Genomic DNA, 14,668 nt, shown 5'->3' with positions numbered 1-14,668 from the left:
TGAAACCTCAATGCTCCCTCCCACCCCACCCCCCCAACACACACACACACACTTCCTCCAGCAAGGTCTCATCTCCTGTTACTGTGGTAAGACACCATGACCATGGCAACTTGAGAAGGTTTATTTGAGGCTTACGGTTTCAGAGGGTTAGAGACTGACCATCATGGTGAGGAGCGTTGTAGCAGGCAGACAGACAGGCAGGCATGCACTGGAGCGGTAACTGAGAGCTAACATCCTGAGACACAACCACATGGCCTTTTGAAACCTCAGTGCTCACCCCCAGTGACACACCTCTAAAAAGGCCACCTAATCCTACCCAAAACAGTTCTACCAGCTGGGGACCAAGTATTCAAATACTTGAACCTAGGAGGGGGGCAGTCGCATTCAAACTACCACATTCACCTCCTTGGCCCTCAGGCTCATGGCTATATGTGTCATCATGCAAAAAGCAGTTCAACTTCAGAAGTCCCTGTAGTCCTTCACAGCCTCGGCACAGTTTCAAAGTCCAAAGTCCAACTCTCTTCTGAGACTCGGGCAGCCTTCATTGTAACCCCTTATAAAATAAAAAGGCAAGTTGCATACTTCCAACCTACAGTGGCACAGGATATGTATTAACCATTCCAAAAGGATGGAACGGGAGCATAGCGAGGAAGTACTGAACCAAAGCAAGACTAATACCCAGCCGCGCAGACTCCAAATTCCGAAGCTTCATGTGTGATGTCAGAGGGCTTAGGTGCCTCCACCCTTCCAGCCTCGCTGCCTGTAACACACTCCTCTCTCCTTGGCTGGTTCTACTCCCCCGTGTGCAGCTATGCCCGGCAGATGCCCCATAGCTCCGTCCTCTCCAACGTCTTGCCGTCCCCAGTACAATCAAGGCTTCGCTTTCACAGCTTCAGGAAATGGCCCATCAAGGCCTCCATGAAGGGACTCTCCTGCCACAGGCCTGGCCCTAGAGGCTGTCCTTAACCTTGGAGGGGAATTCTACAGCCTATTTCCTTGTGTGTCCTTCATGACTCTGAAGCCAGAACCACATGGACACTTGACAAGTTGGACTGCCTGCTTGGGATGGAGTCTAGCCCCGAAGACTCTCAGTTGTCACAGCTTTCCTTTGGTGTTGCTTTTTAGGAACAAAATGTTCCGTAGGCCTTTCCTTTTTACAAGTTGGACACTTACCTTGGTGGAGTCTTGCCCTGAGGGCACTTCCCTTTATTCCATCTTGAATCAGGCCTTTATATCTTTCAGTGCAAGCCTTGGTCAGTGCTGTTACTCTGGGTGATGATGATTAATAGCAGGTGAAGTGGGTGTGGTGGTTTAAATGAGGCATGTTCCCTAAAGTCTCCAGTATTTGGACACTTGGTCCCCAGTAGGTGGCCGTCTAAAGGAAGTATGTCACTGGGGGTGGCCTTTGAGGTTTGATAGCTTTACTCCACTTCCGGTTTATTCTCTGCTTCCTGTGTGTGGACATAGATTTGCTCTTTCAGCACCCTGTCCCTGCTACTATATTGGATTCTTATTCCTCTGAGGGTGGGGTGGGGATAGAGAATGCACAAATTCATAAAAGTAGAGATGAAAGGGATCCAACAAAACCCAGAAAATCATTAGGGAATATTTTGAAAATTTATGTTAAAAAAAAAAAAAGACTGGAAAATCTAGAAGAAATGGATGCACCTAGACACATACAAACCTGTTGTTTGAATCTTGGATTGTGTTTTAATGAGAAACCCAGAGCCACATATCAGGGTGAAAGTTGAAAGATCAGAGAAGCAGAACAGCCAGCCACTAGTTCTTAACCTCTACAAAATCCTCAGCCTCAAGAGAGAGAGAATTCCTGTTTCCTCATGCCTTATATACTTTCTCTGCCCTGCCATATTACTTCCTGGGATTAAAGGTGTGTGTGTTTCCCAAGCAAAGGCATGAGATCTCAAATGCTAGGATTAAAGGGGTGTGCTAACACTGCCTGAATTCTATGTCTAGTGGCTGGCTCTGTCCTCTGATCCTCAGGCAAGTTTATTAGGGTACACAATGTATCACCACACAAACCTACCAAAATTAAGTAAAGAATATATCAACAAGCCAAGCAAGTTTGTAACAACCAATGTTACAGAAACAATAATTTAAAAGTCTCCCAACAAAGAAAAGCCCAGGACCACATGGATTCACTGCCAACTCTTTAGCAAACCTTAAAAGATGAGCTTGCACCAATGCTCTTCAAATAATTCCATAACAGAAGGAATGGAACACTGCCAAGCTCATCTTATGAAGCTAATATTACTCAGATAAGCTCTCTCTCTCTCTCTCTCTCTCTCTCTCTCTCTCTCTCTCTCTCTCTCTCTCTCTCTCACACACACACACACACACACACACACACACACACACACACAGGAAAGGGGATGAGAATTACAGATTGGTTTCCCTGTGAACAGTTTGGGAAGGATATGTGGTCTTGGAGGAGGTGTGTCACTGGGGTGGGCTTTGAGGTTTCCAAAGACTCCTGCAATCCCCAGTGTTCTTTCTCTCTGTCTTTGGGTTGTGGATCAGGATGTGAACTCTCAGCTCTCTCTTCACTCTGCCATCATGGACTCTAACCCTCTGAAACCATAAGCCGAATTAAATGCTTTCTGTTTTGTTTGTTTTTGAGATTGTATTTTAATTACATCTCCCAATTTCCTTCCTCCAAACCCTCCCACAGACCCCCTCACGCTCTCCTTCACATTCATGGCCCCTTGTTTTCATCGGTTTAAATGTTTTCTTTTACTCGTCGTCCTGATCATGGTGTTTTATGACAGCCATAGAAAAGTAGCTGAGACAATGGCAGAACCTGAAGTTTGCTCTAAGTCCAGAGGACCCACAGTGGTGTTGGTTACTTTTCCTGTTGCTGTGATAAGACATCAGGACCCAAAGAAACTTCTGGAGAAAGTATATTTTTGTTTACAGTTCCAGAGGAATAAGAATCCATCACGGTGGGCTGCATGGTAGCAGGGACAGGATGCCGAAAGAGCAAATCTATGTCCACACACAGGAAGCAGAGAGTGAACTGGAAGTGGAGTAAAGCTATCAAACCTCAAGGCCACCCCCAGTGACATACTTCCTCTAGATCGCCACCAACTGGGGACCACGTGTCCAAATACTGGAGACTTTAGGGAACATGCCTCACTTAAACCACCACACCCACTTCACATGCTATTAAACATCACCCAGAGTAAGACACTGACTTGAGAAGCCAGTGGGAAAGTCCCAAGCCCTAGGGGAGAACCCGTGGTTTTGCTAAAGGCTCGTGGTATCAAGCGGCCTTCTAAATATTTGTCTGTACCCATAGATTAGTGCCGCCGCCGCTCTCAGGCTTGCGGTGGATGATGATTAATGCAGCAGGTGATGAATAAGTGCTCAGCCCTGAATGGTCATCCATATGGCTCCATGCAAGCGAACACTGCAGAAAAAAGAGGGCAGGAAAGACTGATGGGAAGCACTGTCTTCCGGCCACAGCATGGCTGTTGTACTCATGAAATCAGCGTTTCCGGTTATCAGCACACAGTGGGGCCCCTCAGAATTCCGTCATGTGGGGATGAGGGGCTCAGAGGGCTCCACCCCTCCCTGAGGAGCTATTATAATTGATGACTGCTTGGAAAAGGGAGTAATTTTTTTCAGTGGTGTAGCTGTTGGTAAATTGTCTGAGTTAATAACATCACTCATGCGAGCAATCCTAATAAAACTAAGTGGATTCTAGCAGGAAGGTAGGAGAGGACTTGGGGTCCAGCTGAGTGGGAAGGGGACTAGAGGAGGAAATGGTGAGTGGAAAATGACTCAGACATTACATACACGCTTGATAAAAAAAAAAATAGAAAGGACGTCCTGGACCTGTTTAAAAAAACTGACCGTACATTACTGAACAGAGGTATTTCCGTTTGTACGACTTGCCTCTTTGTCATACTATCTTTTACGAAAGAAGAGGGGGAAAGTTGTCACCCTACCATCCTCAAGAGAAATGAATGCATTGTCAGGTACACAAATTAGCACACTGTGTCCTAGTTCAGCCACTAGGCAAGACTCTTTCACAGGCCGCTGCCACAGTCTCAGTTCTCCGTGTGTCTGTGTTTTCCTCTTTAGTGAAATCCTGAAGATGAGCTGAATACAGTAGACCATCTTGTAATTCCAGCACTTGGGAGGCTAAAGCAGAATGATTGCTACAAAGTGTGACTCTGACACCTTCGACATATGCACACACACACACACACACACACACACACACACACACACACACACACCCTGAAGATCTCAGTGCCTCAGTGGGTCTTCCCTTGCTAGGGTGCTGAGCTGAGGGTGTTAAAGGAACTAGGTGCTGTCTCTGGCCTCCAGCTGCTTATGTCTTCACTTGATGGGTAAGAAGACAGTCAACCATTGGTTCTCAACTTCCTAATGCTGTGACCCTTGAATACACAATTCCACATGCTGTGGTGACCCCCGACCATAAAGTTATTTCATTGCTACTTCATACCTGTAATTTTGCTACTGTTATGAATTGTAAATGTAAGTATCTGATAGGCAGGATATCTGATATGCATCCCCTATGAAAGTATCATTTGACCCCCCCCACCCCCCAGTTGGGTCATGACCCCACAGATTGAGAACCGTTGGCTTATACAGGTCTATGCTGATGGGACAGAGCCAAGCTGGGTCTCCTGCCATTCATATTCTGGAGCCTAGATTCATGAATTAAATGTAGAATATTTGTGTCCCAAGAGAAGGAGAGCTTGTTGAGGAAGAAAAGTTAGTGACGGAGGCATGGTACTACCAGAAGGCTTCCTTGAAACAGTGTGGTGGAGTTTTGATGAATACTCCCCCAGCCCAACCTACACTCTTGACCCATCAGGACCTCCTGCAGGCAGTGGTCACTGGCCCTCCCAGGAAAGTGTTATTTACGGGGAGACCCTAACATTTAATCATTATTTCCACACACTGTGCTGGGCCAAAGGTTTTATTCTGAATAACTTTATTCTAAGTCACATAAATCTTACTCTGGATTTTACACAAAAAGGACATTACAAAGCTGCAAACCCCCGCTCTCCCTTGAAAACACATTCATAACAAATGTTAATTGCACTTAAAAATTAAATAGGCAGTGAAAGGATGCATTTTAAAGACACTCGGGAGGACTTCTTCCATGTAATCTGCCTTGCGTTTCTACAAAATTCCAAGGCATCCTCCCCGGCCAGGGTTTACGGTCCCCACTGGAACTGAAGTGGCGCAGATAACTAAAGGATTTCAATGAACATGAAGCTGGGACATCGAGAGGAAGCCTCGTGGTGGCTGGTGGGAACCGGAACACAGCATTGCCTGGCTACGAAAGAAAATATCAGAATCTCTGCGACACAAGCTGTGGCTGCCGCGCCTTCGGCCTTCAGATGTCCTTCCCACAGTCGGGGCAGAGGATGTCGTCCCTCTCTGTGAGGAAGCCTCGCCCCACCAGGGACAGGGAGCACTTCTTACAGTTGAAGCAGTCATTGTGCCATTGGCGTTCCTCAAAGGAGATGTACTTGGTGCCACCGAGACCTGTGCGCCCAAGAGAAAACACAGGACCAACCTCAGCGGAGCCGAAAAGGACAGTTTGATCCGCCTCAACTTGGTGCGGCTCAAATGATGAGTGATGGGGAGCAGGGAACTCACATGTAATCATCGACCCCGCACAGCCTCAAGGAACTCGGGGGGGGGGGGCATCAGAAGAACAGGCACAGAAACTGGCCCCCCAAAGGGTGTGATAACACGCTGTGAGTAAGTGTCAGTTTGGGCTACGTGGAGAGCTCAGTGGGTAGAGTACTTGCCTACCAAGTGTCGCCGCTTCCAACCCCGGCACTGTGGGAAGAAAAGTGTCTGCTGTTTCCTGGATTATTATCTATTTTCTCCTGAAATGAAACCTGCTCCCCACGAGAAAAGGGAGCGGGTTCCTGTGCCTTGGCTGGGTCCCGTAGCAAAGGGAGTGGATGCAGAGAAGCGGAAGAGGAGAGGTGTGATTGTCCCGGAATGGCTAGAAAAGGACCCGCCTGCAGAGGGTGACCTTGGGACCAGCTCTCGAAGCTGCTGTATCTGGGGTGAGAACAGGGGCTCGGTGAGTCGGGGTGCAGTACAATGAGGGAAGACGGGGTCACAGGCTGGAGCTGACCCTTGAAAGTGTCAAGGACTGAGCAAAAAACACAGTTTTATCTTTTCACGGAGCTGGAGGCTGCCCCGGGCCAGGCATGCAATGGTAGCAAGCATTTGAACCCTGAGCTACAGCCCTGTTTCAGAGTTGGTAAACAAGCAAACTAGTTTCACTTCCGTCCTCCTGCTGACTCACGTTCTAGTCCCTGTGAGATATTTAAGGTACACAGGGTGCTGACTGTGCTATCAACAGCAGGTGGTCTGTATGGCCGCTGGCCACCCTGAAACAAAGGATGGGATACATGGACTTAGGTCACAGTTGCCGTGTGTTCTGGGGAAACTTAGATGATGAATTTCAGTTATCGAGAGTCCTGGTGTGATAAGCCATACTGTAACAAATAGCCACACCCACACCAGTTCTCAGACTCACACAGACTCTGACTCACCAATTAGTTCCTATTATAACCCTTCCACACCGGGAAAGTGTCAAGTTTTTCCTCCTTGGCAAGCCATGCCAGGGCTAGGTCTTTCAAAGGCCACTTCTGCTCCTGACGGAGGGACACACCAGCAAAGCTCCCCAGCCCTCTTTCCCTAAATAGCTTGTGGCATTAAAAAATAAATAAATAAAAAGCAAATTCCTAAGGATGTAACTCAATGGCACAGTACTTGCTCAGCAGGTGTGATGCTCTGGGTTCGTTCCACAGAACCACAAGGGAGGAAAAAGCAGTACTGAGTATCTGGTTTCCATATAAATTGCCTTTCTTATTCCTAAAAGCAGAGCCTGGTCCCCGGCCCTGGGCAGAACCCAATCTGGGTTTCAGTCTTGACACTGTAACTTTTCTGCATGTCTGAGTCATGTAGGAAGCTCTGGAAAGTTCCCAGGGCTGCCCAAGGGAAATGATGGTTTCTCTTCTTAGCAGATAGATGGATCTGAGTGAGCTGCAAACCCAAGATGCTATTTTTTATTTTTTTGAGGTTTTTAATTTTAATTTTATATGTGCATTTGCCTGAATATATGTCTGTGTACCAGGTTTGTGCAAATGGCCAGAAGAGGGTGTTGGTCCCCTGGAACGGAAATTACAGACAATTGTACACCGCCATGTGGGTGCTGGGACTTGAACCCAGTGCTCTTCACCATGGAGCTGCCCTCCAGCATCCCTCCAAGAAGCTTTTAGGAAACTCTGGCATCCCTGGCATTCCATACTTTTCCTCATACACTTGATAAATTCTACAGCAGAGAGCTGGAGCAAAGATGAACACTGGTGGTGAGAGCGTCTGTGTGAAGACAGATGTGAGAACATCATGGAGGGCAGGAGTCCCAGATTGAACACCTCCTCTGAGGCTCTATTTCTGCCCTGAAATGCTAGCATATGGAACAAGATGTAGAAATGGGAGCCTAACAGAACACAGGGAAGACTCCTAAAGGAGATGTGTGTCTATGTGTGTGTGCATGTGTATTATGAATATATATTATATAATCAATCCTGATTTTTCATGGTGGTTATACCCCATAATGCCCTTAACAAGACTGAATTAGCAAATGCTGAACTATTGCTTCTAAGAAAGACAGAGTAGGTTTCTAAACTCTTCTGTCAAATATCAATAGACCAACTCAAAGATGTTCCTCTCTGTGTGCTTCTCTTTGAATATGAGACATTTTAATATAATATACAATCATTGACATTAAAACTGTGGTCAATTGCACTAGAATGCTTGGATGAACCTTCCCTAATGTATTTCCTCTGTTAAGGCACATTCTTTTTACACTTAGGCTACTACATGGAAATGCTCTGCCCCCAGTCACAAAAATGTGAGGAAAAAAAAAAAAAAAGAACCATGTCATTGTAATCGGGTGTGTCTTCAAAAATACACTTATTTAAGAAGGAACCGGAACACAGGGGCAGGGCTTGATTTGTCCAGTGTCAACCAGAAACACGGATGTCTGGGAACTCCAACATACTGCTGCTCTGTGCATATCTGTGGGTCACTGAAAGCATCATGGGTATTGATGTAGGGTAGGGTAGTAAATCAATGTTAAAGACTAGACATGCTTGCAAATCTGTGTGGATAAACAATGTGATCGATTATGGTTGAGAAGTAAGCATCGCTGCAGATAAAAATCCGTAGTGTTTTCCAATTTACTCACAACAACAGTGTAAATTGTGTTGAAGTGGAAAAGCACTTAGAGACCTATCTGAAACCTCATCCAAGCTCAGTGCATAAGTCCGGAAATCTGGCTGAAAGTACATCTTAGCTGCACTTTCGAAGTCTTATATGTTTTTGAAAATCAGTCACTGCTTTTCAGAGAATCATGTTCTTCCTAGAGTTTTTTTTTAATTCTGTGATAACTGCAACAAATATCGATGTCTAATACTAAAGCACTTCACACTTATACTGTTTTTCCGTAGATTAGAAAGTGTTGCAAATGTTTCCCTCAACAGAAGTTATGAAAACAGCATCAAAGACGGATGTGCCCCTGAAAAATGTCCCACTTTCCTCCTTAACTAATTTCGAGGAAATCAAGGTATATGAGTTGTTAGATTCAGAAGTCTTGACAAAGGAAAATGTAATCATTCTGTAAACTCTAATTTTACATGCAAATAAAGCGTGAGCTCTGGGTAGGTTCCAGAGTCCTGCCAGCTGGGAAGGCAGGTAGGACCAGGGCGACTTGGCTTAGGCAAGGTGAACAGTGGTGTGCAAGTGTGTCTGTATAAAGACCCTGCAACCTTACAGGAGAAAGTCCGTGGCTTGCTGTTCCCTGCCAGATATGTCTGCCGACTGTGTGTCAAGGATGAAGCCATGGTGGTCTGGTTAGCTTTTTGCCAACTCAACACAACCTAGAGTTATCTGGGAAGAGGAAACCTCTTCCTGCAGACAAGCACGCTGTGAGGCATTTTCTTGATTAATGATGGATGTGGGAAGGCCCAGTCTAATGTGGGGAATGTCACCCCTGGACAGGTGGCTCTAGGTTATACAAGAAAGCAGGCTGAGCAAGACATGGAGAGCAAGCCAGTAAGCAGCACCCCTCCCTGGCTGTGCTTGAGTTCCTGTCTCCAGGTTCCTGCCCTGACTTCTCTTCGTGATCGACTGTAAGCTGTAAGATGAAATAAACCCTTTCCTCCACAAGTTGCTTTTGATCATGGTGGTTATCAGAGCAATACAAAGCAAACGAGAACAGATGGAAGGAATGAATGAATGGGGTCGGAAAATCCACTTCAAGAAACATTTCCTACATTTGACAGGGCACTTGTACTTTTCTCTCTCCACCTGGCCACTGATTGGCACATGGTGAATGTTTAGTCTGAAGCCATCTAGTTTCCACCTTCAATATCTTCAGCATACTCGATAGCTCAGTCCAGATAACTGGCCGGCCAGCCAAGCACACTTTGGGCTCTCACTTTGTCAAACACTTTGGGCACTGTGCTATGAATAAGCTACTCAGAATGTGCCCTGTGTCCCCCATGTGGCTGTAGTCTGTGTCCCCATATGGCTGTGGTCTGTGGTTAGATGAGTCTCACTAAAATGATATGGACACTTCCAAATACCAAGTCGGATGTGGGGGCTGAAACGAATCATGCATTTTGCTCATGTGATTAGAACAGACTCATAGACCCAAGCAGAAACACTCAATGACAGGCCAATGGTTCTCCACGACCAGACAAGGGGATGTCATCAGTAACCTGCTGAAGCACAAGCAGTGTGCCAAGGATGGGCAGCGGGGAGGCAGAAAAGTGGGGCTGGGCGCAGAGCCCTCGGGATGCTAACAACACCCATGCTAACACTCTCGGCCTCCGTGTTGCTCCAGGAGGCAGACAGCCTGTTTATTCCCCTGGCAGAGACCTTCCCGGACACTTACCACTGATGGGGTTGGTGCACCCAGCACACTTCTTGGCGTACAAGTCACAGAAGCAGGTCAGGCAGTAGGGAAACTCATCCCGGGCTGTGAAGCGCTGCCCGGACAGCTGCTTCTTGCAGGCTGTGCACACGAAGCACTCCTTGTGCCAGGGCTGCTCCCGGTAAGTGACACCCCCTGTGGTGATGGGCTGGGGGAAACAAGCGCAAGAGTCAGGGCCGCCCCTGCATCTGGTAGGCATCTGTCGTGGCGATTGTCATTGGATGACTCCCACCCCACCGCCTGCACATGTCCAGTTTGTTGAAGTGGTAAAGGCACCTCAAACCTCAGGCACCTCGTGTTACCCCCGCCCCCCCCCATACCACTACTGTCGCTCTTAGCTTTCTCCCTAGTGACGATGCGTCCTTAGGTATCACTTGTGCAGGGGGGGACAGAAGGCATGGGTGCCATGGGGCATCGTCACCTTCCCAAACAGGAGGGTGACGCAGTGGTGCAGGCACGGATCAGCGACAACACTGAGGACATGGACACCTACTTCTGAGCAGCCCTGTCACTGAAGGGAGCCGTGGCTAAAGACCTCACCACCTCAGTCCTATCCACGGAGTTGCACTGATGAAGAGAGGGACAATCTCTGTGGAAGCAAGCCTTCCTGCAAACACCAGCCAGTGGTGACCTCTCCAGCTCTATTCGCACGCCCAGCAGAAGGGCAGGAAGGGAGAGGCTTAAAGACACTTGGAATTGGCACCTGCTGGTGTGGCTGGAAGGGACTGGCGTCCTGGGAGCCTTTATCCTCACCCTGTCTTACAGACCGAGAAGGTTTGTGAAGAAGCCACAAAGTGCTAAACAGCCCGCCAGCCCTCAACTGCATCTCGTTATCTTCAAACATTGCTTTTCATATGAATTTGAACGATGGGCGAGGAGTGGAGTCAGAGACCGGGGGAATCTAAGGTCTCGGCTTGACAGGCAGTGGTGAAGGACGATAGAATGGAAAGACTCGGGGCCACACCTTGGTGTTTTTTACTTATTGTGGCAGCATTTGGCAGTTTCTGGGGGTTCTTGTAGGAGGCTTTGCGCAGCAAGATGCTATTCCTGTGCTCCAGAAGAATCAGCTAAGGCCCAGGCACTCGACAATGAGGTCACAGCTGGTTAGTGACAAGGCAAGAAGGATCAGGACTCCCTTCTGTCCTGTTCTCTTGTCATTAGGCCACACATTAGAGATCCTTTGCCTGTCACTCCCCTCTCCCAGGAAGAGAATTTATGGAAAATACTCTGACCCTCCGTGTTCTGTGGAGACACAGGAAGCACGTATACGTGAGGCGTCATTTACTCTGCCCGGAAGTTCTCCCTCTGTGCCCCGGATCCCATGTCCACGGTCTCCTACACCTTACACTCCCCCACCTCCACCTCTTCTCACCCCTTCAATTCACCCCCTCTCTTGCTCTCTTCATACCTTCCACCACCACCCGCTCCACACACACTCCCTCCACCTCTCCTCACACCCTCCACCCCTCTTCACACCACACCAGCGGGTTCTGCTTCTTCATTTCGGCTTCAGCATGGCGTTCTTGCAGACTTCTTCCCTAAGCACCCCCACCCGTCTCGACGCCCCAGCTTAGCTGGTTTCCCTGGTTGCCTGCTCTGAACAATCTGTCCTGTCCCACAAGACATGTATCGAGACACCCACTGGCTGCATAATCATCTCCACCCACGTTAAATCATCTCCATCCAGCCTTTGAAGGTGTCCTGCCTGGCTTCAGATCCCTGGTGCTCCAGGGCTGCTTTCATTGCCCAGGGAGTGGGGGGATGGGGAGGGGGGGCGGGGGGGGGGTTGTGTCTAGCTTGAAAGTCCTGAGTGTGTTTAGGGAGCACATATGCAAAGGCATGCACCCCACAAGGCTGTACCACCTACACTTTCGCAACTAAAAGGATCACACAGATAGGCATACGACGGGAGGGAGTAACTCAGAGGAGGAGCAGGGAACGCCATCATGGTGTGGCCATGTGGGGTTTGTAGGGGTGCCTACAGGTTTGTAGGCCTGACCTCGGGGCTGATCTCAAGGTCAGTGACCTCCAAACAGAGCTCAGGTTTTTGTTGTGCGTAATCACAAATGAAGAGAACGTCAGGCGTTGCGTATCGATTCTATGGCCATCAAACATAACACGGGTGAACAAGGCATTCAAGATGAGCAGCCCGCCTCGCTTACAGAGTTCCAGATGGATGAACCCACATGCGAGCTTCCTCTACCACATCGAGATGAGCCTCGCTGAAAAGGACCAAACTGTTTCCAAACTAGAGGAGGTAGCTGCACAGCAGAAAAAATATCCCAGAGAAACAAGAACTTAAAGTGCAGGAGTAATCAGCCAAGAACAGCCATAAATGTGGTGGGGGCCGGTGGAGCATGGATATGAGGGGAGGGGAAGGCACAGACGAGCAGGGAAGTGAGGGAGAAGAGGGCACTGATGAGCAGGGAAGTGAGGGAGGGGAAAGGCCTAACTTAGCAGGCTGGCACAAGTCCTAAGGCAATGGGGCCCTGGAGATGCCACCATTCATGGAGCTATACATGGGAGAGAGAGTGGCAGCCCCTTTCTATGGCTCTTGTTGATTCCAGATCAGCTTCACAGAGACAGGTTAAGAGAGCGAGTTTCACTTCCCTCCACCATCAGGCCATGAACACGTGGAAGTGTTCTGGAAGCCATGAATTTTTCTCAGAGCTCATCTCTTTGAAACAGAAACCAGGTCACAGACCCAGTAGATCAAGGTGCAGACACCCCCCGCCCCTCCGAGAACACACGTGCAAGTTAGAAATGGCTGCGCTCTCACAGCCTGGAGCTAGGACAGATGTTGCTTCGTGACAGCCGGGCCAAGGATGGGAACCGAGAGGTTCAGGAGGCCCCGGGGGAGCTGGGTACCTTCTTGCACTGCACACACTGCAGGGCGTACTGCTTCTCATAGCAGGGCACACAGAAGTTCTGGTTCTCCTTGGGTATGAAGCTCTTGGTTCCAATGGGCTGCTGGCAGCGCTGACAGGTGAAGCAGGTCTCATGCCAGCTGCTGCCCTTGTATTCCATCTTTCGGGTACCTGTGGGGAGAGGGCGAGAGAAATTAGCAGCTGTCCTTAGCCTGGCTTAGAGTCCCAGTGGCGTCCCTCCGCACCCTGTTACCACTGAGTCTCGTGATATGGTAAGTCTCTTCTGCTCTCAAAGACTCACCTTACCTGGAGATAATTTCTATTTGACTTTTGATCCAATGTTTTACATGTGATCCTAGAAATGTGATCAATGTGATCCTAGAAGAAAATGGGTACATAGTAGGCGCTTGAGATTTACGTTAAATACGGTGGTTGGAAATGTTAAATGAAAATCAAAATCTAAGTTCTTTTCTGCATCACGAAATGTAGATGAAATTCAGCGCAGCTCATTCTTTGTTGTTGTTGCTTTGTTTTTGTTTCTGTTTTTCGAGACAGGGTTTCTCTGTGTAGCTTTGTGTCTTTCCTGGATCTTGTTCTGTAGACCAGGCTGGCCTTGAACTCACAGAGATCCACCTGCCTCTGCCTCCCAAGTGCTGGGATTAAAGGCGTGCGCCACCACCGCCCAGCCAGCACAGCTCATTCTTACAGGGTGGTGGTGGTGAAGGTTGCCACATAGGGACGATAACAGCCCCCCTCTACACTCATGGTTTAACCTTCCCTGGTTTCAGTTACCTATAGTCAAACTTAGGTCAAACTGAAAATATTTAATAGAAAATTCCAGAAATAAAGAATAAAAATAATAACAATTAAAAATAAATTGTGCATACCCTTCCGGGTAGTATAGTGAGGTATCACATTCCTCTATCCAATCCAGAGAAAGATGGGCATTGTCCTGTTGCCCCGTGCATCCCCATTGCGTGTGCCACCCACCCACCTCAATTACAAGACCAACTATCATGGTACCACAGTCCTTGGGTCCACATAACTTTACTTTACCTAATATTATTGTGTCCAGCCTACACATTCAATTTTATCAGAAAGCAGAGTAAATGTAGGCTGAGCACGATCAATGGTGGGTCTCAGAATATACTCGTTAAGGATGGAGGTAATACTGCACATTCTCCTGTTGTACTTCCGCTAATCAACATCCCTCTGGTTTAGAGTGAAGCAGAAGTGACTGGAGGCCAGTGGGACAGTTCAACAGGTGAAAACTCTTGCCGGGGGAGCCTGACAACCAGGGTCTGATCCCCGGAATCCGCCACAGAAGAAGCAAGCCAAGAGGTGCCCTTTGACCTCCACAAGTGCACTGTGGCATGGGCATGTCCCTCCCCCACCTCTCCCCCCACATCACACCTGCACACAAACAGACCCACGAAATAATAAATAAAATAAACAAATTTCTGGGGAGTTGGTGATCTGGAGCCTCCAGCCCAGTGCGGTGAGGTATTTCTGCAACACCTGCTGCACGCAACTGGCTGTGAGAAAGCCGCGTTGTGATGGGGCTCTCTGGTTTTCCACACGGTGCCATGAACTAGAACTAAAGCTACTCTTGGGTCCCTACCGTCATTAAATAGTTCTATCATTCTTCTAATCAGTCACTACGTCCTAGAAAACAGAAACACGTTCTCGGTCACTCCACCATCAGCAGCCCTGACCAACAGCAAACACTCTGGATTTATGGACTGATAAATAAATAGCCCCAACATGGGTTTTT

General features: G+C 48.1%; 1 protein-coding gene across 2 annotated transcripts in view; it reads right to left on the bottom strand.

Annotated features, from left to right (window-relative positions):
- Window positions 1-4,956: 4,956 nt before the first annotated feature.
- Fhl2 (four and a half LIM domains 2) overlaps window positions 4,957-14,668 on the bottom strand; it is a 78,181-nt gene continuing 68,469 nt past the window's right edge. For both annotated transcript variants that reach the window (XM_006986062.4, XM_006986063.4), the window contains exons 4-6: window positions 12,896-13,065; window positions 9,989-10,175; window positions 4,957-5,547 (exon numbers count right to left, since the gene is read on the bottom strand). In XM_006986062.4, coding sequence (XP_006986124.1) covers window positions 5,396-5,547; window positions 9,989-10,175; window positions 12,896-13,065 — 509 coding nt within the window. In that variant the 3' untranslated portion in view covers window positions 4,957-5,395. The remainder of the gene's footprint in view (window positions 5,548-9,988; window positions 10,176-12,895; window positions 13,066-14,668) is intronic.

This window comes from Peromyscus maniculatus, chromosome 21 (genome assembly GCF_049852395.1).
Source record: "Peromyscus maniculatus bairdii isolate BWxNUB_F1_BW_parent chromosome 21, HU_Pman_BW_mat_3.1, whole genome shotgun sequence".
Taxonomy (NCBI): Eukaryota; Metazoa; Chordata; class Mammalia; order Rodentia; family Cricetidae; genus Peromyscus; species Peromyscus maniculatus.
The sequence above is the reverse complement of the archived record's forward strand: the minus strand, read 5'-3'. Positions and strand labels throughout refer to the sequence as shown.